General features: G+C 40.5%; 2 protein-coding genes and 1 long non-coding RNA gene across 7 annotated transcripts in view; 2 read left to right on the top strand and 1 right to left on the bottom strand.

Annotated features, from left to right (window-relative positions):
* The window catches only part of LOC103282030 (uncharacterized), a 20095-nt gene extending 16311 nt beyond the window's left edge, over positions 1–3784 (top strand). For both annotated transcript variants that reach the window (XR_507805.3, XR_010004494.1), the window contains exon 3: positions 2146–3784. This is a non-coding gene — a long non-coding RNA (uncharacterized LOC103282030). The remainder of the gene's footprint in view (positions 1–2145) is intronic.
* gnpat (glyceronephosphate O-acyltransferase) overlaps positions 1–11306 on the bottom strand; it is a 23878-nt gene extending 12572 nt beyond the window's left edge. For 2 of the 3 annotated variants that reach the window (XM_008124518.3, XM_062975814.1), the window contains exons 1-7: positions 11116–11306; positions 6568–6759; positions 5935–6111; positions 4251–4380; positions 919–1046; positions 529–604; positions 202–353 (exon numbers count right to left, since the gene is read on the bottom strand). In XM_008124518.3, the coding sequence (XP_008122725.1) occupies positions 202–353; positions 529–604; positions 919–1046; positions 4251–4380; positions 5935–6111; positions 6568–6759; positions 11116–11166 (906 nt within the window). In that variant the 5' untranslated portion in view covers positions 11167–11306. The remainder of the gene's footprint in view (positions 1–201; positions 354–528; positions 605–918; positions 1047–4250; positions 4381–5934; positions 6112–6567; positions 6760–11115) is intronic. The other variant, XM_008124512.3, reaches the window with a different exon arrangement.
* c1h1orf131 (chromosome 1 C1orf131 homolog) lies at positions 11307–23265 on the top strand. Of its 2 annotated transcripts, none has more exons than XM_003215823.4 (7): positions 11307–11542; positions 16343–16695; positions 18818–18874; positions 20614–20709; positions 22232–22318; positions 22553–22605; positions 22986–23265. In XM_003215823.4, exons 1-7 carry the CDS (start codon positions 11443–11445, stop codon positions 23110–23112), a joined length of 873 nt encoding a protein of 290 aa, XP_003215871.2. In that variant the 5' UTR covers positions 11307–11442; the 3' UTR covers positions 23113–23265. The 2 variants fall into 2 exon arrangements, with proteins under 2 accessions (XP_003215871.2, XP_062831903.1); XM_062975833.1 differs by lacking the exon at positions 11307–11542 and adding an exon at positions 12277–15103.

Raw genomic sequence — 23265 nt, 5'->3', positions numbered from 1 at the left:
CTTATAGTTAATCTAAAATAAAATAAAAATAGTCACATCTCCTCTTTGCAACTGCACTGCAGGAAGAGGAAAGGAAGCATATAAGTCCAAAGATCATATATTTAAACAAACCATCTTTTTTAGCATTATATCCAAACAAGCCGCAGTGAATTTAGCTCAACAGACTTTAAACCCAGAACAGTGTCCAATATTTCATCTCACCGATGTTGATTCTTTTGGTTTAGGGACGCCTAATAGTTCACATGCATAAAGGGATTCTTCCAATACCCTCTCATAGCTGATACTGATTGGGACAAGATAAATATCAAACACTTCCCTTTTAAGGAAAGGATCCATAACAATATTGAGGAGACCTGGAAGAAAATAGAACATTAAAAAAAATGAAACTAAAGCAACATTTTCATTTTAAAATAAACCAAAATGAATTGCTTTTCTAGCAGGGTCCTTCGTGCCAAATGCAATGTTGATTTTCTGTTTACCTATTCTAAATCATATAATTCTGCAAAAGTTGTAACTTCCTGAACATACCAAATTTTGGATTCAACGTCTTTGCTGTGCGACTTCTTGTTCCTTCAAGGTAAAACTCAACAGGGGCATACCCATTCTTTAGGACAAAAGGACAACAAAGAGTTAAATGTTGTAACAAGAGAGCAAAATTCATTAATTTTTAATCATTTTAAGTGTCTGTTTCTCATAAAGTATTCATTTTGTAGCAGAAGTTATGTGAGTCAAAATAAAGGCTCATGAACTCTATCCACATGCAAAATAAATGGTTTAATTAATCTAATGCAAAAATAAATAGTAAAATTTGCATTTATAAGAAAAACTTGCATTTCATATTAGTTTTCAATTAGTTTTCTGGACCTAGTAAATCTCAAAAATCCAATAAAAAAGTGAAGAAATGTTTAACTTATATACCTTTAGTACAGTTTTCACATATTCAGCAAACACTGCCCAGTACAGTTTATTCCCACCAAATGTACGTCGCATAAAAAAGGCACCTGACTTTCTCAGCAACTCACCAACAATTTTCATTCCTAGGAAATCTGGGAAAAACGCAGAAGCAGAATAGCAAAATCAATCGATGTTTCTAAAAGATATAGTTAGTTCATCAGGAAACACACACAAAGAGACCAATGGGAGGGAGGGAGAAAAAGATTGTTTTGAGGGACTCCCAGTTTGGGTAATACACTAAAAATAAAAATTAGAAATATTCTGAGCATAAACAACAGAAAACTGTACAAAGAATCCAATCTGCATTCATATTTTACAAATTCTAACCAGAAATGACCAAAGTATGCCGGCAGGCCGCATGTGGCCCTGGAAGCACAAATGTGCATCCCCTGTAGCCTAGAGGCTCCCCAATCCCCCCTTACATTTTTTACACGAATATTTGGTTGAAACTCTCCAAGCCTACCACAAATGTTGTGATTTATCTCTCCCACTCACACTGTCCTCCAACCTTGCTGGGGGCGAGCGGGCTTAAAAATGGCATCCACGAGTGAGGTAACATCACTTCTGTCATACCTAAATGTGGTCAAATGGTAGGGGTGGGGGCTTTTAATCCCTCCACAATTGACTTTAGATAAATGGTTCACAATTGATCCTAAACACTCCAGAGGTGGGACAGAAAAGCCATCTCGGCAGGAAATTTGATTTTGTAACAATTACTAGGAATTCTATCTTTTTCAGTTGTCAAGTCCTCTCACAAGGGTGGCATGCCATTATGTTTTCTTTCAGTTATTATGGCAGTAAGAATTGTACTTGACATGTCCAGTGACTACAACCAATGTGTCTTTGTAACATTTCAAGATCAGCATGTCCTAAGTGATCCAGAAGGCAGGTTGTAAGAGCATAGTCCAGGTCAGACTCAGCAATAAGAGGATGGTTATCAACTGCTCCAGAAGTTGTTATAGGAAATCCAGATAAATGAAACCGGCAAGCAGTTGAACAAAGTCCTCATTCACAGTCATTCCAAAGCCAAGTAAACACTAATTCCAAAGAGTGCTGCTGGTTACCAAGACAAAACCATAAAGCTTCTGGGAGATTTATAGACAGCTGTATCAAGAAATTAGGTGCTAGTGAATAAGCACCCCATATTTAACAGTCTCTGCAATCTGTGTAAGCTCTTCTTATCTCTTTAAGGAATTTTAAAAGATGACAGCAATGTCTGCCAACTCCTGCTAAGAAAGAAGTTCCCCCAATGGTGTCAGCCTCCACTTCCTTGGGCTCAAAGAGGCCACTATTACAAGGAGTTATATATTCATGGAAATCTGACTTCTGTGCCTGTATCTTCTGATTCCAGAGGGTGAGTATAGCACATCCTCGTTTCTTATATTTTCTACTTCTAGTACACAAGCAGTTAATGCAAACTGCATAAAAGTCATCTTAAATGGATATTAGTTCTAATCTTTGTTTTACAAAGCTTTGCAAAGGCTTCACCCAGAAGTTACTGGAAATGTTTATGTTGTGACTGCACCTTCGGGGACTGTGGATGATGGTGGTGGGATCAGGAGAGGAAGGAAAAACCCTCGCGAGGAGGGCTCGTTGGAGGATTTGTACAGAAAGAGAATTAGGGACCTCAATGGGGAGTCTTCTGAGGAAGATTCAGATGGGGAGTTTGTGGAAGAAATGGATGCTGGTGAACAGGTGGTGGCTGAGGAAGTGGGCACTGACTGGGCACGGGCACCGGAGATGCCTGGGGAATTGGGGCCCATGGATACTGCTGAACCTTGGGTATCTTCAGAAGCAGATCCCACTTGGTCTGTTTGGAGGAGGGAGGATGGATCCTCAGGTGTGCATGGTGTTGGGTGTAGGCAGGATGATTGGAATTCAGATGAAGAATTAGGCACGCCCGATGCACGAGCTCTAGCTGTGTGGAGTTCTGACTCTGATTAAGGATTTGGGACACCTGCTCTTTGGGTGTTGGTGTTTGGACACCCAGGGAGAATTGGGATAAATTGGGAGTGTTTGGTCACTTCACTTTGTGTGTGGCAAGGTGTTTCTGGGCGCCATTGGGATTCCTGTACGTGTTTAAGAAGACTGGACTGGGACTTTGCTTCAGATGTAAGTTTATCTGGGTTGCTCTGCAACGGAGGGCTGGAACTGTGTGGGTTTTCCTGGACTGCACTGTTATTACTATTTTTAGCTGCTGTTGCCTTCGTTGCCTTGGCTCTTTGTGCCAATTCGTGGACCTAGAATTGATGACTACAGCCTCTGGACCCTGGACTGGAATTCGACCCTGTTTCTGCCTTTGCTCTCTGATTAGTCTACCCACGGCTCTTGACTTCTGGCTTGCCTCCTGACCCTGCTGCTGTCTCCTGTCCTGACCCTGGATCAATCTGACGACATCTCTTCGCCTTGTCCCTTCAGCTTCTGGCATTACCTGCACTGTTGAAGCAGTTTGCTGCTGTTCCTGCTATTTCAACTCCGGACCGAGTTTATTTACAGGCTCTTTTGCCTGGTTTTTATTTCTGTTTGGAGCTTTGTGTTTAAACTGCTAGCTTGTGACTCTTGGGAGTTTTTTGGGGCGTTTCCAAGTCTCTGTTTTGTTTTGGTTGTTTTTCCAAGCGAACTTAGTTTGTTTAGAGCTGAATTGAAGCACCTTTTTGTTTTATCTGGATTATTTGCTTGGAAAATCCGGTTTGGTTGCTAAAGCATACTTTTTGATATATTTTTGTTTGGACTGCTTTAAAATACTGAAAGTTAAGTGTTTAAAGCCATCTTTTGTGTTTGTGTCTAATTTTTGGGCTATCTCTTGAATAAACTCTGTTTTGCTCTCAAATTGGCGTCTGACTCTTGACAGTTTAGGAATACAAATACTTTGGTATTTTTCAAGGTTTTATCAATACACATAAACTTGAGGGAACATATACAACCATATGCATCCCAATGTTATTAAATCTGGCAGTTTTTTTATTAAACCTTGAAAACAAGATTGAGATATTTCCACCTGGATGATCTCATTCAAAGCTTTCAATATTGAAATCCACCATAATTTCCTCAAACAAGTTATTTCCATTTTTGCTGTGGAATCAAGAGGGACATGTCAATGACTATTTTCAATTTTTTTGTCAGACCTTCTGTAACCCTCTCCTGTACAACTTGAATACATGTTACAAGTAAACATCAACAACAAAATCATGCAAGAAACTCTTTCAATCCTATTTCTAAGAGTCGGAAACCCTTACTGGCCCTTTCAACTTATGACAGCTGTTATCAACATCAATTGTGAACAAGGACATATTTACCTATTCCTGCAGCAATTACAGGCAAAGCCAAGTCATAGGTGTACAGCACATAAGATAACAGGAGAAAATCTATGTAGCTCCGATGACTGGGAAGCAGGACTACTGGATGTTCTTGTATCGCCTGCTGCAACTAACAAAGAACGGCTATTATTTACCACTGCAAAATTCAAGGCCTTTGAATGTCCTTTTTAGAAAGGCTATCATGTAATTAAAAACATTTGAAGATCTTCTCATTTTTCCTTAGCCAAGATAAGTGAAAGGATATAGAAAAATAAGCATGAAGGGAAATGTATGCTTAAATACACTGAAGTCCACACCTTAAGAACAGAAAGCTATAATGGCCATCTGAGTTCAATCTTTTCTCAGCTTTCTAATTTAAATTACACATGTGTTTCATGGCCGGAATCACTGGGTTGCTGTGAGTTTTCCGGGCTATATGGCAGGTTCCAGAAGCATTGTTTCTTGACATTTTGCCCACATCTATGGCAGACATCCTCAGAGGTTGTGAGGTCTGTTGGAAAGTGAGGTTAATATATCTGTGGAAAGTCCAGGGTGGGAAAAAGAACTCTTGTCTGTTTGAGACAACTGTGAATATTGCACTTGGTCACCTTGATGAGCATTGAATAGTCTTGCAGCTTCAAAGCCTGGCTGCTTCCTGCCTGGGAGAATCCTTTGTTGGGAGGTGTTAGCTAGCCATGATTGTTTCCTGTCCTGTTTTTTGTGTTGCTCTTTATTTAATGTCCTGATCTTAGAGTTTCTTAATACCAATAACCAGATTTTGTTCATTTTCATGGTTTCCTCCTGTCTGCTGAAATTGTCCACATGCTTGTGGATTAAATTACACAAATGCCGCTTAACTTTTGTGAAAACTCATAGATTTCAGTCTTGTCAGAACAGTTATGATGAACAGCCAGAACAAAAAAATAGTACTATCAACAGAAACAAGATTATGTTTTACTTCAATTTTGAAAACAGCAATAATTCACACTGATCTATACCCAAGCCATATCTTTAGCAACTAGACTTCTTTTCTCTGTTAAACCAGCAACAGGATGATTAATTTTAGAGACAAGTTGGACAATGTATTTCTTCTAAAATACATCAATTCTAAATGAAGCTTACACAGTGCAACCTTCCCCAACTGAATGGCCACTAAACATTTTGGACTACAGCTCCCATTGCGTAACAAAGACAGTGGTTGGGATGATGAGTTATTATCCAATAGACATGAAGCACAACATTGAGAAAAACTTTTACCATGACATGAGGAGTATAAAGCTCCGGATTCAGCTGGACTTGAAAAGACCTACTCTGTCCAAATTCCCAGCATTTGCATAGTTAATTGCAACAGAAATGAAAAAAGGAAGCACAAGAAGTGTGATAAAGACAGATCCAGCAAGGCCTCAAATCTTGGTTTGCAGCAAGACTTAACTGCATATTAGTACGATCTAGAATATATATGTGAAGAATCTTATTTGGAATCCAGGTCTTCAGTTATTACCAGACAACAGGGGATACACTTTTGATATACCCATACATTTCTATTGCATTACATTTACATTTACATATTACATTTCTATCCAGGCTATCATGCAATTATTGCATTCAGTAGTCACACAAATTCACCCAACCATACTGGCATATAACTTCGGCTGCTTCTGTAGATATTCATACATATACTTACTTTTTGCATACCGTCTTCATTCACACAAATGCTCCTGAAGAGACATTTAAATATTTTGCTCAGTGTGAAAGCAAAAAAACGTATAGCTCCCATATGCATGCTGTGCCCCATCTCATCAAGAATTTCTGCTGCTTCTTCTTGTATAATGTCAGGTGATTCACCTGTTTCTTTTGAAAGCTGGGGGGGGGGGGTAAAGAAGAGCACCAGTGAAGACAAGATATTATTAAGACTCTTAGGTACAGAATGTCATTGTACTAGTATCAATGTGACAAGAATTCTCTTTAGAGAACTAATCAGGTTAGCTTTAGAGAACATCCTCCCTAGTCCACAAATTTATTCCATAGTTATATATAGATAGCAGACATTTTTATAAGGCAGATTATCTTGCAACCTTCATGACAATGAGGTTTCAAAACAAAATATGGCTGCTTCTCAATATCAGCAGACTACCTACGAGTTTGGCCCTAAAATCTAATTTTCAAACATAGTGTGCATTTATATAGGATATTATTTTCTTACCTCTAGTGAGCATAAGTAAATATTTTGCTGTTAACAAGAATACTGTTCCATCGATAGCCACAAGAAGCTACAAATACATTCCCTAGAAAGATCAAATAAGAGTTTTTTACTCACCTGTCGGACAACATACTGAACTTGCTCAGATTGCAGAACAACTGTTTTAATAGCACTTGGCTTGCATGGAGAAAGTTCCTTATAAACAACAGGAGTGTAACACTTCATTGCATATCTGAGGTCACTGGCCTTCCGCCTCTCCTCCAATATATCTTCAAAGTCGTATTTTTTCTTTGATGTGATATTTTTCTGCTGGGAACATCATGAATAAAGAATTAAACTTTGGCCACATTTGCCAATATCATGTTTTAACTGATGTGTTGATTGTTTTCTTGCAGTAGAATAGTAATAAAAAAGAATTCAGAGCATTTAAGCTTTTCTTTCATTTTTCCATGATTCTAACCCACTGAAATCAGTCTTAGTTTATCCATGATTATAACTTGATTAAAGCTGAATTACCACCCACCCAAGCCCATTGTGGCCTATAATCACCACTGTTCTGTCAGAGTCTCAGAAAAGAGGCAAGAGTACTTGGCAAAAAAAAGGGGGGCGGGGGGAGAGAATTGCAAGTTTTCTTTTGAATGATATTCATCCCTCCGCCCAATTGCACAAGACAAATAAGTGGGTAAATAACTTAGAGGGAAACTGTTCAAACAAACCTATCTGCATTAAGACTAAACAAAATGGTAGTTTATTCCACTGTCTTACTGCAAAGGATTAAAAAAGATGATTGCTTCAATTTTTCCCTCCTACTCTTCACCATGCTAATCAAGTCTTTTCCCAATCATCCCCAAATTTTGTCATTTTCTTCTCTTCCTCAGTTCCAGTATCTTCTGTCTTGTCCTCAAAGCCTCTTGGAATTGGTATGTCTACCACTTCACATATTTCAGCAAACTATGGCTTATTTGTTGCCACCAGGGTTTTTCTTCCATGTCTAAGCAAAATATTGAACAGGCATCCCCAAGGCATATTTGATGACCTTCTCTATCAGGCTTGACATGATCTGTTGGAACTCTTGTTTTCCCAGCAAACAATAGGTCATATGAAAATCAAAACCTTTGAATCTACACTACTCTCTTAGGAATTGCCAATACATATGAAAAAGCCAGGGAGATAGGACAGAATCCTGAGGGAAACCTCAGGCCATATAGCATCAAGGAAAACTCTCTGCGCAACACTTTCCGGAAGAACCAAAGTTACTGTAAAACAGTGCCTCCAAGCTCTATCCCAGAGATGCAGCTCAGAAAGATATTGTAGCTGATAGTACTGAAAACAGCAAAAAGCAGAGTCAATAGATGGCCTCCATACTGTTATCAGACCTGAGGGGAAGGAAAATTAACTAGATCTGTAAAAGCAAATCTAATTCAGGAAGCCTTGCAGTTGAGATGCTGCCACATGCTCTAGCACCTGTCCAAAAATCAGATATTGGGCATTACCCAGAAATTAGCCAATTCAATAGGGTTCAGGGAGAACTTCCTCAGCAAAAGTCTTACTATATTGTGGAAACATAATACTCTTATTTTTCATTATTCCAGTTGGGTGGCTGACAGTATGGTTGCATTTTAGGATGCCTATCAATCACAAATATCATGCAGGGGCACATAGGAAGCAGCTCCTATACTTCAAAAAACAGGAGGTTTTAAAATGTAAACTAAGTATTTGCAATATTGTAACAAAAACATTTAAATCCAAATGCCAGCAGAGCAGTGTAGTATTCCAAGAAAAAGGTTTTTATACCATTTTGTGTGATTCATAATTGTTTTACATTTTTATTGTGATTATTTTTAATTGTTTTACAAGCCACCATGTGTACATTTGTACAAAGTCATGCATTTCTATCCCATCCTGAGAGAAAGGTGGCAGACAAATACTGTACTACTAATAATACAGGCTGCCCACAAAAACGGTCATACATAGGGAGAGTGAGAAAATGTATCTAAATGTACATTTATTTCCACATGAAATATTAAAAATACAAACTATAAAATATAATGTGTAATACTTCATACGTATGGATACTTTTGGGACACCCTATAGTGCAGTGGTTCCCAAACTCAGGCTCTTGGGAAGAAGCCACGGCCACTCCTCTAGCTCCGCCCCGTGTGTCCCAACAAGAGCCTCAGGAGAGGTATAGATTCTCAGCCCTGTCTCAGGCTCTTGGGAAGAAGCCACGCCTACTCCTCTAGCTCCGCCCCCTGTGTCCTAACAGGCGCCTCTGATGCTCAGCCCTGTCTCCGGCACTTGGGAAGAGGCCCCGTCCCTCCTCTGGTCCCGCCCTGCGTCCTAATAGGTGCCATCACCGCCCCCCTGGATCGCTCCAGCGCCCACCGGGGGGCGGTAGTGCCCACTTTGGGAATCACTGCTATAGTGCATGTGTGTCAAACTCAAAGTCTGAAGGCGGAATTATATGTGGTCCTTAATCTGCTGGGACTGTAATTCCTGCATTCCTCATCATTAAACATAGAATTATAGAATCGTAGAGTTGGGAGAGACCTCATGGGCCATCCAGTCCAGCCCCCTGCCAAGAAGCAGGAAAATCGCATTCAAAGCACTCCTGACAGATGGCCATCCAGCCTCTGTCTAAAAGCCTCCAAAGAAGGAGCCTCCACCACTCTCTGGGGCAGAGTGTTCGACTGCTGAACAGCCCTCACAGTTAGGAAGCTCTTCCTAGTGTTCAGATGAAATCTCCTTTTCTGTAATTTGAAGCCATTGTTCTGTGTCCTAGTCTCCAGGGCAGCAAAAAACAAGCTGGCTCCCTCCTCCCTATGATTTTTTTCTCACATCTTTATACAGCGCCTTCATCATGTCTCCTCTCAGCCTTCTCTTCTGCAGGCATCATCATGACTACAGCTGATTAGAGTTGTGATATATTAACATTGGGACGGTTGTGAATTGTTGTGTTTAGTCAAGATAGTGGGATTTGGAAATATAGACACAAGGTTTATGGCTATTATACCTGATTTTAAAATGTCCTTTAACTTTTCCTTAACTTCAGAGCCATGGGTGCTGTTGGTTTTCAGTTCCCATTATCCCCAGATAGTTTTTTTAAATTGTGTCAGAAGCGACTTGAGAACATACTGCAAGTCGCTTCTGGTGTGAGAGAATTGGCAGTCTACAGACATATTGCCCAGGAAACGCCCGAATGTGTTACCATCCTGCTGGGAGGCTTGTCCCAGAATATAAATGCTGTAAATAAATAAATAAATAAATTGTCTCATGTTCCTGCAAGCCAGAACTGACAGACGAGAGCACACCCTGTCTCGCGGGTTTGAACTGGCAACCTTCAGGTCAGCAACCCAACCTTCAGGACAGCAGGTCAGCCGGCACAAGAGTTTAACCTTCAAGTTAACTAAAATTACTTGAAGTCACTGATACGTTATAGGACGACAGTACTGGGGAATTTTACCAACCTCCTCTGACCATCAACTTAGTACTGAAACTGGGCTTGGCTTGGGGCTGCTGACTTTTCTGCCGACGCTCAACTTTTAACTCTGTCCCTCCTGGCCTTTAGTGGGAACTTTTGTTTTGTTTGCAGATTTTATTTTATTTATTTTGTGGAGACTTGTCTTAACTTTCTCGCTGGCTCATGTTTATCACTGAATGACTGAGCTTAGCGAAATATACTATTTAATTGATGAGCCTCCGCAATAATTGTAATTGGTTTTAAATGTTTTTAGTGCTTAATATCTATTTATATCTTATTTCTGGATGTTATTATGCTTTGTGTGATTTTTGTCTCATATTTTTTGTTAAATGTGCTTTTAATTTGTATTGTACTATATTTATACACTGTGTGCATTTGCAGTGTGGCACTGAAGTGGCTAAATCGTAAGCTGCTCTGAGTCCCCTTTGAGGTGAAAAGAGCGGGGTAGTAAAGGTAAAGGTTTTCCCCTGACATTAAGTCTAGTCATGTCCGACTCTGGGGGTTGGTGCTCACCTCCATTTCTAGGCCGGCGTTGTCCGTAGACATCTCCAAGACCAGGTGGCCAGCATGACTTTGTGGAGCGCCGTTACCTTCCCACTGGAGCAGTACCTATGGATCTCCCCCTCGATGGCAGAAGCTGGGGCTAATAGTGGTAGCTCATCCCGCTCCCTAGATTCGAACCGCTGACTTTTCAGTCAGCAAGTTCAGCAGCTCTGTAGTTTAACTCACTGCGCCCAGGGGCAAGAGCGGGTAGAAATATAGTTCAATTTCTTATTAGTTAATTTTGTAAATTAATAAATTAATTAATTAAACCATTGCGGCTCTTTTGAAAGTAATCAAAAGTGATGGGAGATGTTCACTAACATCCGGGGACCCAAACTGGATAAAAACTAAAGAGAGCTGACCACTGTGTACAAAAGCCATAGTTAGCCCTCTGTATCCACAGATTCTCCGCCCATGGATTCAACGGCCCTTTCTTTGAAGGCAACCCTGAGGCTGCGGCGGACCTCGAGGAAAATGCGCTTGAGAGCCCTGCTGTGGTGCAAACTCCGTGCCAAGAGGCGCCTGCTTCCACAGAGAGGGTCCACGCACTCGTGCGATGCCAGCTGCCTCAAGCTAGGCTCTTCCCAGCCTTCCCCTTCCCGCCAAGGCCCTCGATTCGGGCGTACAGAAAAGGCCCCTACCGAGTACACGGGCGGCCCCCGTCGTCGGGCAACTGCCCCGGCCGCCGCCATCTCCGCCAGCTCTACTTCTGCTCCCGAGTCCTCCCTACGCGGCTCCCTTGGCGGCAGCGCCCATTCGCAGCGGCCTCCTCGCTCTTGGAGCCCAGCCCGGAGGAGGGAGGGAGGCAGTGGCTCAGTCAGTCTGGGGAGAAAGGCGGAAGTGCTCGATGGGCGCCGCCATGTTGGCCGCGACGGTGGTCGCGCGGGACCAAAATCCTTCGCTTTCACGCTTCCTCCTCTTCCTCCGGCGCCCTGGTTGAGCGAATAGCAGGGCGACGCTAAGGCAGCATGGACAGAAGAGAGGTCGGTGAGAAGGAGGGCGGGCAGGCACCTTCAGCCTCCGCCGCCCGCCTCCTCTGCGGCGCCTTGGACTCCCTCTATGACTTCGGTGCGTCCAGCCGGGCCCCGGGCTTCTCCGCCTCCTCCACCCCTCTCTGACGCCTTTGAGAAGGGGGTGATTCTGCACTGCCATCGCTCAGTGCTTTGGAATCCAATGAGGCCCCATTCTAGAGGCCCCTTCCTTGGGCCCTGAAGGATGGAGGCCTAGTAGGTCTATACTGCCTGCTTTAATGCGTTGTCGAAGGCTTTCGTGGCCGGAATCACTGGGTTGCTGTGAGTTTTCCTGGCTGTATGGCCATGCTCGAGAAGCATTCTCTCCTGACATTTCGCCCACATCTATAGCAGGCATCCTCAGAGGTTGCGAGGCCTGTTGGAAACTAGGCAACTGGAGTTTATATATCAGTGGTGGGAGAAAGAACTCTTCTCTGTGTGAATGTTGCAATAGCCACCTTGATTAGCATTGAATGGTCGTGCAGTTTCAAAGCTTGGTAGCTGCCTGCTTAAGGGAGTTCTTTGTCGCAGTGGTTCCCAACCTTTGGGCCTCCAAGTGATTTGAACTTCAGCTCCCACACTTCCTAACAGCTGGTAACTGGCTGGGGTTTCTGTGAGTTGAAATCCAAAACACCTGGAGGCCAAAAGGTGGGGGACCACTGCTTTGTTGGGAGGTGATTAGCTGGCCGTGATGATTTCTTGTCTGGAATTCCCCAGTTTTTTAGCCAGCTAATCACTTCCCAACAAAGGATTCCCCCAGGCAAGAAGCAGCCAAGCTTTGAAGCTGCAAGGCTATTCAGTGCTACTCAAGGTGGCCAATTGCAGTATTCACACTTGCTTCCAACAAACAAGAGTTCTTTCTCTCGTCCTGGATCTTCCACAGATATATACATCCCGCTTGCCTAGTTTCCAACAGACCTCAAAGCCTCTGAGGATGCCTGCCATAGATGTGGGTGTAACATCAGCAGAGAATGCTTCTGGTACATGGCCATACAGCCCAGAAAACTCAAAGTAACCCAATGCCTGCTTTGTGGCACACTCCCATAGATTATCGACTCTAGCATTATGCCTGGGATCACTCCCAAACAGAATGCCTTCACATTTAGAATTGCACCACAGAAGCAAAATCCAGCCTAAACATTTTTGGGGGGCAGGAAGATTTCCCCCCTCCAACGAGGCCCTGTGCTTGAGCACACCTAAATCCAGCACTGCCTGGGAGTTGTAGTTTTACAAGGTATTTTAGCCTTTTCTGCCCAAGAGTGCTGGTGCCTCAGCAAACTCCAACTCCCATTATTCCAAAGCATTGAATCCATGCAGATTACTGCCCTGGCTTAATGCTATGGGATCCTGGGAGTTGTAGCTTTGTGTGAGGTGCCATCACTGGACAGCCTTGTAAAACTACAGCTCCCAAGATTCAATGACATTGAGACATGGCAGTTAAAGTGGTGTCAGCCCACATTAATTTCACAGTGCAGATGCACTCTCAGTCTAAATTTTGGTCTGATGCCTGATGGTCAGACTCTTCCATGGATTTTGGTTGAAAGGCAGAGAGCAAACATTTTCACCGGTTCCAGATATGGGCTTGCAATGCTTCACATTCATGGGTTCTTGTGCTTCTTCCACCAGCAGCACAGTGCTAGGAACAGCCCTTAGCCACAGGGTCTGTCTCAGAACCTTCCAAACCATGTATTGCAACATACTAGTGTGTTGGCTGCAGTGTGTAGGTGTGTCACGCGAATGTGACGAGACATGACAAACATCTTGGAAATGTAGGCTATTATCTTAACAAAAATTATCTTAATTTTTAAAAATATAAATGAAAGGTTTTCATGAGCAATGTTGTATCCCCATACTTTTTGTTGTTACAGTGTATGTATGTGCGCATTTCTCTTATAAGGGGGTTGGTTTAACCTCCAGTTTGCTAGTAAAACCGAATGAATGTTGTGAAATGTGACATGTCTAAGAAGTGTGTCACCATCATGACAGGTTTGGAAAGCTCTGGTATATCTGATTGTAATAATATGCTATGTAAGTATCTTCCAGCTTTCATGACTCTATCAGAGATCTCCTGTTGCTGGTGAGGGGAAAGAGTTTGGCTCTTTCAGTTTTGTATGTTCCTGCTAAGGCTGTGAATCCTGTTTCTGTTATTGGTTAAAACAATGGTTGGATATGTTTACACTATACTATTATTCACTCCTATTCATAAGATTGAAGGATTGACCTACATCAGATGGTTCATACAATCTGCCCTTGTTGTCTAGGAAGTCAGGACAGCTCAGAATCCTCTCTTCAATTTTTTAGGATTCAGGAAATTAATAGAACAGTTTGCGAGAAGCATAAATGTTTCATGATTTATTCGGCAAAATGTTGATAGGCCATGCATTGAGATGTAGCAATTACTGATATTCCAACATAAGGCGCAGTGCATTCTAACAATACACAAGTCATGCAACACAACTTGAAAGTAAGATACAGTATCTATTTCCTGTTTGCTTGGTATTTATTAACAGTAGTAACATTGAACCCCACACATCCATGACTTATCTCAGCATCACAGCTCCTTGTCTTTATACTTGAAAGAGAAGTGATCTCATCTACCTGGACTGTAGGTTTTCAATACTCTTCCTTTATCAAATTAACCTTTCAATCTATTCATTGCATCTGGACATGGCTTCTATTGTATGACATACACCTCTATAATCAGTCCCTGACTCCTATGCATAGTTTCTATCCATAATTCCTATTCATAGCCACCTACATCTCATTCTTTGGCCATGCCACCTTTCTTTGTATCTTTCCCAGGTGTTGTTATCTCTGAGTAGTCAGAATCTGAAGGCCTGCTAGACAGCCAGTATGGTTTTAAAACATTTTTATATCTCCTGGCTTGTTATGTGACATGGATAGCTGTTATTGTATTTCAAAAAGCCTTTATCAATATGGAACTAGTTATAGTTTGGATCCTGACAGATACAGTTTTGTTTCAACCATGTAGCCATTAATCTGGTTTATACATGACCTAATTGAATTTAATTTCTCTGAAGACAATGCAGCTGCCAGCCTGACCGGTATACTTTTTTAGCTCAGTGGTTCCCAACCTTTTTGTTGACCAGGGACCACTCTTCAACATTAGTACCAAAAGGGTTACAAATCAATTTTTGGTCAACTTTAGATTCAGTTTGGTTATTTCGGGTGCTAATTCAGAAAATTGTATTGGATAGACTACATCAGCTCTAGTTTCTGATGCAGAACATATGCCATCCAGTAGTCGCCATCTGCTTGCCCACAGAAAACCATATTTAATAATCTAGAGCTGATATGGTCTATCCAATGCAATTTTCTGAATCAGTACCCCCAAATAACCCCAGGAACTGGTCTAAAACCAAAGACACCAAGGCACCCCCGCTTCCAGACACCACATGGAAGGGCTCCACTTAGGGGGGGGGGGGGAAGGGAGGAGGAGAAGCAGCAGTCAGGAGGCTTGTTGACGCGCCTTTCATTGGTAGTCATCCTCTCTCAGAGGCAGTTCAACCACCAGGCCAACTAGGCAGTTGCCTGTGGCGCCATCTTGTTGGGGGCGCCATCGAGGCAACTCCTGTCTCCTGCAGCCTGCCTCCGCAAGGTATTGAACTGCTTTTTCTGTTCATTTGTTGTAAAACATGATGTTTTAGTGCTTAATTTGTAAAATCTTAATGTAATTTGATGTTTAATAGGCTTTTCTTTAATCCCTCCTTATTATCAAACATTTTCGCTTATCCAACGCTTTTATTTTTCAGTAATTGGTTTGCGGGGGGGGGGGGGGGCAAAATTCTGTTCGCCTACACTTGAAAAATACCTAGAGCCGGCTGTGGCCTCTCTTCACCCGACATCCCTGTTGCCTCAGCACTATAAGAGGTTTTGTGAGATTAATCGCTCTCATTGCAACAGTGTAGTAACGGTGAGGCTGTGGACCATATTTTAGTTCTTGGGGGACCACTGGTGGTCCATGGACTACAGGTTAGGAACTACTGGTTTAGATATTTAGCTTGTTTAGATAAACAAGTCATTGTTTTGTTTTTGTAATATGTAGCATCCTTCTGAGAGACTATTTCCCAATTGCAAAGATGCTGAGGAACTGTGGACACAATTGCATGTCCTAATAATCCATAGGTTGTCTTAAACATGGTTTCTTACTTGAACTGTGAGATATCCTAAACTTTGATTTGTCTTTCTCATTTCTGGTTTGTTTCTCGTCTTTTTTCAGTTCCTGTTTCACTGTAGGCAGCTGGGAAAACAAGCTAGGAATAAACCATAGTTAAGAATTGTGACAAATGATCATTTAAATAAGTTAGTGTGTTAACCAACAAGCTAAGCAGTCAGTTATTTATTAACAAATCATAGTTTGTTAGGAAGGGTGAATTTCCACATTACAAAAAAAGGTTTTCAGTAAATCCACACTGATTTCTTGTGTGAACACAGTCAATGATTTCTGAGACCAATCAGGCCAAAAATGAGTCAGCTGGATCATGAACATAGCCCTTTTCAAGTACAGCATTATTTTAATAATTAAATTATATTCTAATTTACCTAGATGAAAGATCTAGTGAATTCAGAAGGGCATATTTTCAAATTAGTACCCATGGGATTACAACCTGAACATTTATAGGACCTGGCACTGTTTTTTCATTGTTTTCTTTCACAGTCCATACATTTATACAAAGTGAAAGATGTAGGCTGGAAATTAGGTAACAGGGATGTACTTTTAGTGCATTTTGTATAAATTTAGTACAGTTTGATTTTTGTAAAGCAGCATCACAGTCAGGAATCTCTCCAATGATCTGGCTGAGTTAAATGAGATTTATAGTTTTCTCTCAAATTATAGGTGAATCATTGCTAAATGGAAATAAAAAGAATAAGAGAAAAAAGAAAATGTCACAAGAGAAGTTAGCAATGACTTCCAGCAATAATCTATCAGAAGACAAAAGGGTGAATCTTGAGTCCGGCACAGCATTATTAAGCAAGAGGAAAAATAGCTTCTTTGAAGAACTGAAAGATCAATGTGTATTTGACTGTATTAATAAGAACAAGAATGCCACAGAATGTAGATCCCCAAATGCAACCACACAGAAACCTGCTCAGCAGGAAAATGCTTCAGATATTGAAGTAGTGACATTCCATAGTCGTCACAGAAAGAAGAAAATTAAACTTGAAGCTCCTCAACTTGATAGTTCCAAGGTAAGATTCGCATCAAATGATATGCAGAAGCAGAAAATTCAGTAGCTAAGATTTTTTTCAACCATATAACAAAAACATTCAAAAGTTACTAGCCAACCTGCCCACCTACCTATGCTGAATTGCTGGCAAAAGGTAAAATGACCTTGTTTGAAGTACAGAAGCTACTCTATTGGGTCATTTGAAAGCAATTCCTTTCCAGATGTGTAGGAAGGTGAACAAAGAGGCAAGTGGCTTCTGTGTTCTATTTTTCATGATGCTAGTAGCCTAGCTAAGAAGCCTTTAATTAGCCTCACCTTTTGTGTCTGAACTTTGTTTATGAGCTTTCTAATAAGCCAAAATATTAAGCAAATTCTAAACTGGTTCCCTATTCTAGCTTGTTTCCAACAAAGCTCATGTCACAAAGGGGCTGCATAGGTAGATGAAAGGCTTGTTATAGTTTCATGTATTAAGGCATTTCACAGATAAAATATCTTGCATAAGATGATTTCATTAGGGCAGAAGCCAGCAACAAGGTGTCCAGCAACTCTGTAAGTGGGATTATACTGGTTCAGTTTCAATTGATGAGTACTCTTTATGTGGACAAGCTGCTGGGGCAAGTGAGAAGGTCCCATTTCTTCCAATATGAGGAGTAGTGGAATACAGTGGACCATTGGTATCCATAGAGGTTTGGATTTCAGAAGCCCCTGGGGATACCAAAATCTGTGGATACTCAACTCCATTATATACAGTGGCATACCCGGTTTCCCTGAAAATAAGACATCCCCTGAGAATAAGACCTAGTACAGGTTTTGCTGAGTTGCTAAATATGAAAGCAAGACCTAGCAAAGTTTTTGTTTGGAAGCATGCCCGCCAATCAGAACACCAGAGCATGCAGGATAGGGAAATAGTGATAGTAACAAGAAATTCTTGATAGGATTCACAGTTTGTCTGGTTATACTAGTTTGTGATGACAACTACTGAACAGTATATAATAAATGTTCAAATTTTTTGGTTCAACAATAAATGTGAATTGCTCTTCATGAAAAACTAAGACATCCCCTGAAAATAAGACCTAGTGCATCTTTGAGAGCAAAAATTAATGTAAGACACTGTCTTTTTCTTGGGGAAACACGGTAGTAGAATGACATGTCTTACGTAAAACCGCAAAATCAAGGTGTGCTTTGGATTTTAAAAATCTTTTCAAGCAGGTGTTTGAATCTGTGCATACAGAATCCATGGTTATGGAGGGCATATTTAGCATTCTTTCCCGAGAATAAAAACCACAGTGTGGGTTTTTGCTTGTTTTTATAGCTTTGAAATTAAATTCCTTAATCCATAATAATAGGCCTAAAATTCTTAATGTTCCTGTTAAATATGGATCGAGTGTTGTAATTCCTGACTTTTTGCCCCAGATGTTAACTGAAGCCAAAGGAAAGATGCTTATTGCCCACAGATCTGTTTAAGTGGACATTGAGGGGTACTCCTTTCTTCCCAACATTTGAAACTCTGCAGGGATGGTCATCCAGGGCCTCTTTGAAATTTAATTTTCTCATGATTCTTGGCTGATCATAGAAAAACTACATCTCCAAGTACTCTTGGTACCTGGGACATTGATATAGCAGGCCACTTAAGAGAAAAAGAAAAGGCAGTAAAAGAGCTGGAGATTTCTCTTGTGTCACTGCAAGTAACAACGGCTATTACAGTTAAAGGGACTTGAGGCCCCACAAAGAGAGAATTAGTTCAGTTTTGGTTCAGACTAAATTGAAGAATTATCTGATATTTTAGGAATTTGATTTTCTGATTAGGCATGTTATAATGCTTATTTCTAGATTCCACAGCTCTGCTGGTTTGGGCAGATCTCTGCCTATCTACACAAATGTAATCACCTTTAACTCAATCAGGTTAGCTATTGAAAAACTAAATATGTGGTTACACCCTTATATGTTTGTTTAAATAGTATGGTTGTTTAGTTTTACAAAAAGCTTTTATTATAATTTTCTTGTTGAAAGCTTGTTTTGGGGGTGGGGCGGAAAGGTTAGCTGTTAGCTCACCATAACCTTAGATGCACATGACTGGCCTTATTGTGTTGCAAAATCACTCTGTTGACAAATTATTTTTGTGTTTTTAAAATATATCTGTATAGGAAAAAACAACTTTCCAAGAAAAGCATGAAGGTGGCCAGGCATTTAACCTGGAAAAAGTAAGTCACTTTTTAATCTTTTGGTATCTCAAGAAAATTGCAAATCTAGGCCTAAATGCATTTGTAGACTCAAAAATGTTTTATGATTTATTAAGTTCTCATTAGTTCAGTCTGATCTACAGGACTGTGTGAATGGGTCTTCTGGAAATGAGACACAAATGTCTTCTTGGAGGGCCATGAAGTTTAGTACGCTTCCTTTCAGAAGAATATCTGCACAGTTGCATGAAAAGGCAAATTGATTAACTGAAATCATGCATTTATGAACCCTCTTTCAAAAGAACACGAAGATATTTAAAGTCACATAGGCCAAAATCCTACAATTAATCCTAACTAGAACAGACCAATTGAATCCATAAAACATACACAAGTGCTGATTTCACAAATAGTAATTGATTCAACTAGTCTACTCTAATTGGTACTGTTGATTAAAGGTAGCCCATAGTGTGCCATGAAATAACAAGATCTCAGACAAAATAGCCCTGAAGAACAGAGCTAGCTGTATTAGGTAGTCTGAGATAGTTGTTTCAGGCAGCAGATTTTGTATACCATGACAAAGATGTGTATTGTTAATCTATCTGGTCCCATTGTACTTCTGTTACCAGTGAGATAGAGAGATGCTTGTGATATTTTCTGACATATGCCAAGATATTGTGATCTGCTTTATGGTAGTACACTAGTAATTTGACTTGGTTGGGTAAGGAATGTAATTTGCTGCTGTACTTAAGGTGGACAGAATGGCTTATTGAGGAAGCTACAGAAGGGCTCCTTTTTCCTGTAAGTACTAATGTTCAGATACAAAGTTCCTTTCATTGGTTTAAGGCAGTAGATTGATGTTCATAATCTTCATCTCAGGAAGGTGCACATGTGTGCATCAGGAAACACCTTCTGCCTTCGCAAGGAATTTGTTGCTCCCTGCCAGTTCAAATTATGTCATGCTGGTCAAACTTAAACCTTTCTGTACAATCATAACTTGCACTGTGGGTGGAACTTCAAAATGTTTTTTCTGTCCAACTTTAGACTGAAAACATCAGCTGTTGCTGATCACACAGAAATCTACAATCTACAACTTATAAGTGTTGTATTTCCATAGTAGAGCATATAAAATCCCAGGTTCAGCCTTCATCACTACAAGTTTAAAATGATCAGGTAGCAAGAGATGGGAAAGGTTCCTAACTCAACTCCTATAGAGTGTCTGACAGTCAGAGTTAAAACAATATGGGCTGGATGGAGAAGGCTGTTTCCTATAATAATAATTGTAGTTGTTCATGTCCACATGGAAAATGCAATGATACGTTTGCGGGTGACAAGATTTTTATCCCCCTTCAGCTCTAGATGAATATCTTGGCCATGAGCCTGCATTAGAAAGACAGGAATCACACATCTGCATTTCCCAATGCAATCCTCTCTAAATTCACCCTGTAAGTAGTGCATCTCCAACCCCAACATTGCCATTTCTGTACTCTTGAGATATAGGGAGATCAGTAGTGATGTGTCTAGCTATTTCCCTTCAGCTGGACACACTGCAACAGGCGCTTGTAGGAGCCTCCCTAAGTCCTGGCAACATCTCTGCAATGAGATCCTTGCATGAAAATAGTTGGATGCATCTGTGCTGTTAGTCCTCCCACATGTTGGCATTTAGTGGTTTGCAAGAACACCATTCTCTATGTACACAGTTGCATCATGGCAGTCATGTGTTTGTGGATGTTTCAAAGACAGTGCTGTTTTTCATAATGTTTTAGGCCCGTTTGGAAGTGCACCAGTTTGGAATCACTGGATTTGATAAGAAAGAACAACGAGTTTTGGAACAAGAACGTGCCATTATGTTAGGAGCAAAGGTATGATTCTGTCTTTTCTGTCAAGAAGAAATCTATTAAAAAAACTAAAGGAGATCATAACCTAAGAAGAGGGAGAACTATAGATGACATGTGACTTCAAAGAAGTATTATTGCCAAATAGCTGAACAGTGATAATGGGGATTTTCCAGTAGGTGTGAAGGTGATCTGTAAAACTTTCCTCTGCTTTTTGCTCTTCTTCAGCCATTTTCCTATAGTGGAACCTGGCAATTCTTGGTTCAAATTGAGTTTGGGGGAGGGGGTAGGATTCTTGAATATGTTTCTGATAAAATAGTCTACAGAAAACTGAATTAATATTTAGGGGTTTTCCTGTAATTTTATAATAATAAAAAAACTATAATAAAACTTTATTTATACCCCACCACCGTCTCCCATAGGGACTCGGGGAAGCTTACAAAGCAGCACACAGTGGTGCCACACAACATATAATTTTCATCAGACACATTGAGGAGGAGATCCAATACTGAAGTGTAGTTCTGCCCATGCCAGTCTGCGTCCTTCCTTCATTACTGTCAGGCTCCAGGAAGGACTACTGCTGCTGTTTCATTTGAGTGGGAAAGCGATGGAGGATGTATGAAGTAGCAGCTGGACTTGACTCAGTGAAGAAAGGAAATGAGGGTCTGCTTGCACATAGAATGCACCCTACTTTTCCTTTCCTTGGGATCCTAGAGTAGGTATGTCTCTGTGAACTGTCTCTCCCCTCCCTGTCCTTTCTACTGGTAAGCAGTAGCAGCAGCAGCTACACTTGGCAGTTGACAACTGCTGGGGATATAGGGAGAAGTTTATGGGCAGAGTTCTGGGCTCCCCTCTTTTTTTGTACCCTGTCCAAAAAGAGAGGTATGTGTGACTAAGCCATATGTATGTACATATTTCTACCAGGTTGCAAATCAAAGTGTTAACTCAGCTGATAGATTATTATACAGATACTCATATCAGAGGTAAGTGGGCTAGAGATTGTAATTGGTTACTCAGAAAGAACGGAAATGCAAAACGTGCAGGCAGTGTTCATTCCATTGATAGTGTTCCATCATCAGCCATAGTTGGGTGGTAACAGAAGCATACTTACACAAATACCAGCTACTGCTTTGTGAATGGTCACTGCTAAGCTGATGATCACTTCTGATAACTTTTGCATTGCAGTTCCTTCTGACTCCACCAATTGCATCACAACACTGATTTTGTCATCAAAGTATGTACAGGCAAGCCCCAAGTTACGAAAGAAAGGAAGGAAGAGGAGGTTGTAAGTTGGAAAGTAGGAGAAGGCATATGAGGGAAAGGGAGAAAGAAAAGAAAGAGCCACAAAGAAAGTACAAACTCAACCAACATCAGATATATATGCTAGTTCTTAAATAAAAGTTTATGAAATCTAGACAAGTATTATGGAAGACAAAAGGGATACAGGTCTCCGTTGTTACTTTACATTTAAGACTGACTTTGACTTTTGCATTAATTTACATATTTTGGGAAAGTTAGTAAAACAGCTGTTTTCAACCTATTATTGCAGCCTCCTAAAAAGGAATATCTGAACTACAAGATTCTTCAAGAGAAAATTAAACAAAAGAAGGAAGCCAAGAAGGGAGAAAGCATGATGGTTTGTATAACTTATTCCCTGAAATAAAAATGGAGATGGTCAGACATCCCTTGCCTTGTTTTTTAAAAGTTGTCCAGTAATGGCAGTTTTCTTCTTTAAAAAACGAAACAAAGCAAAACTTTTTGATGGGAAATTGATGTTTTAGCATGATTCAAGGACCCACTGACAGGAGAGAGACAGTCTGCATGTTACCTGTCACTACATTAAAGTTTTCTTACTGCTCTTCATTAACAGGAAAATAAATCAAATTTTCTCAAGAAAAGGAAGAAAAAAGGGCATGAAGGGAGGTAAGCTGACTACATGAATATTAAGACACAATAGCAAACTGGATTTGTTTTTACTTTTGCTTATGAAGCAACTGTAGGTTTGTTAACTGGAGCTGTCTGCAAGGAACACATAACTTGGTTCTGCTGTTTGTTTTTTTCAGATTTTGTATATGAAATTTAAAACCGTTTCTGTCTTGAGTCCCAGACTGGGAAAAGGCAGGATATAAATAAATATAATGGTAATAATATTTACAGCAACAACATCAGCTTGGATTGGAAACCATAAAGCTTCTTCAGACATGCCCAGTGTGATTGTTGATACCATTTTGCAGGGGGTGAGAGTGAGATGTTTGTTGTTGTAGCATCTCATGATACTATTTTTCATTTTCCTTTAAAAACAGTAAATCCAAGAAGAAGGCAAAGCAGTGCATAGTGCCTACAGGACAAGTTGGAACATTTAAAAATGGGACCCTGATTCTTCGTAGCTCTGACATAAAGAAAATCAAGTCTTCCAAAGTGGTTAAATGACATTGCACCAGGCTGAATTGAAAACTAGATAAATGAACTTTGTGGTCAAACTTTTTAAAAGCATATCTGTTTTCTAAAAAGACTTCTTTTTTAATGCATGGATTTTTGTTGGGTCCTCAATTTTGTATTTATTAAAATCTATTTAAAAATAAA

Source organism: Anolis carolinensis, chromosome 1 (genome assembly GCF_035594765.1).
Source record: "Anolis carolinensis isolate JA03-04 chromosome 1, rAnoCar3.1.pri, whole genome shotgun sequence".
Lineage (NCBI taxonomy): Eukaryota > Metazoa > Chordata > Lepidosauria > Squamata > Dactyloidae > Anolis > Anolis carolinensis.
Note: the sequence above shows the minus strand (reverse complement) of the source record. Positions and strands in the feature narration are given on the sequence as shown.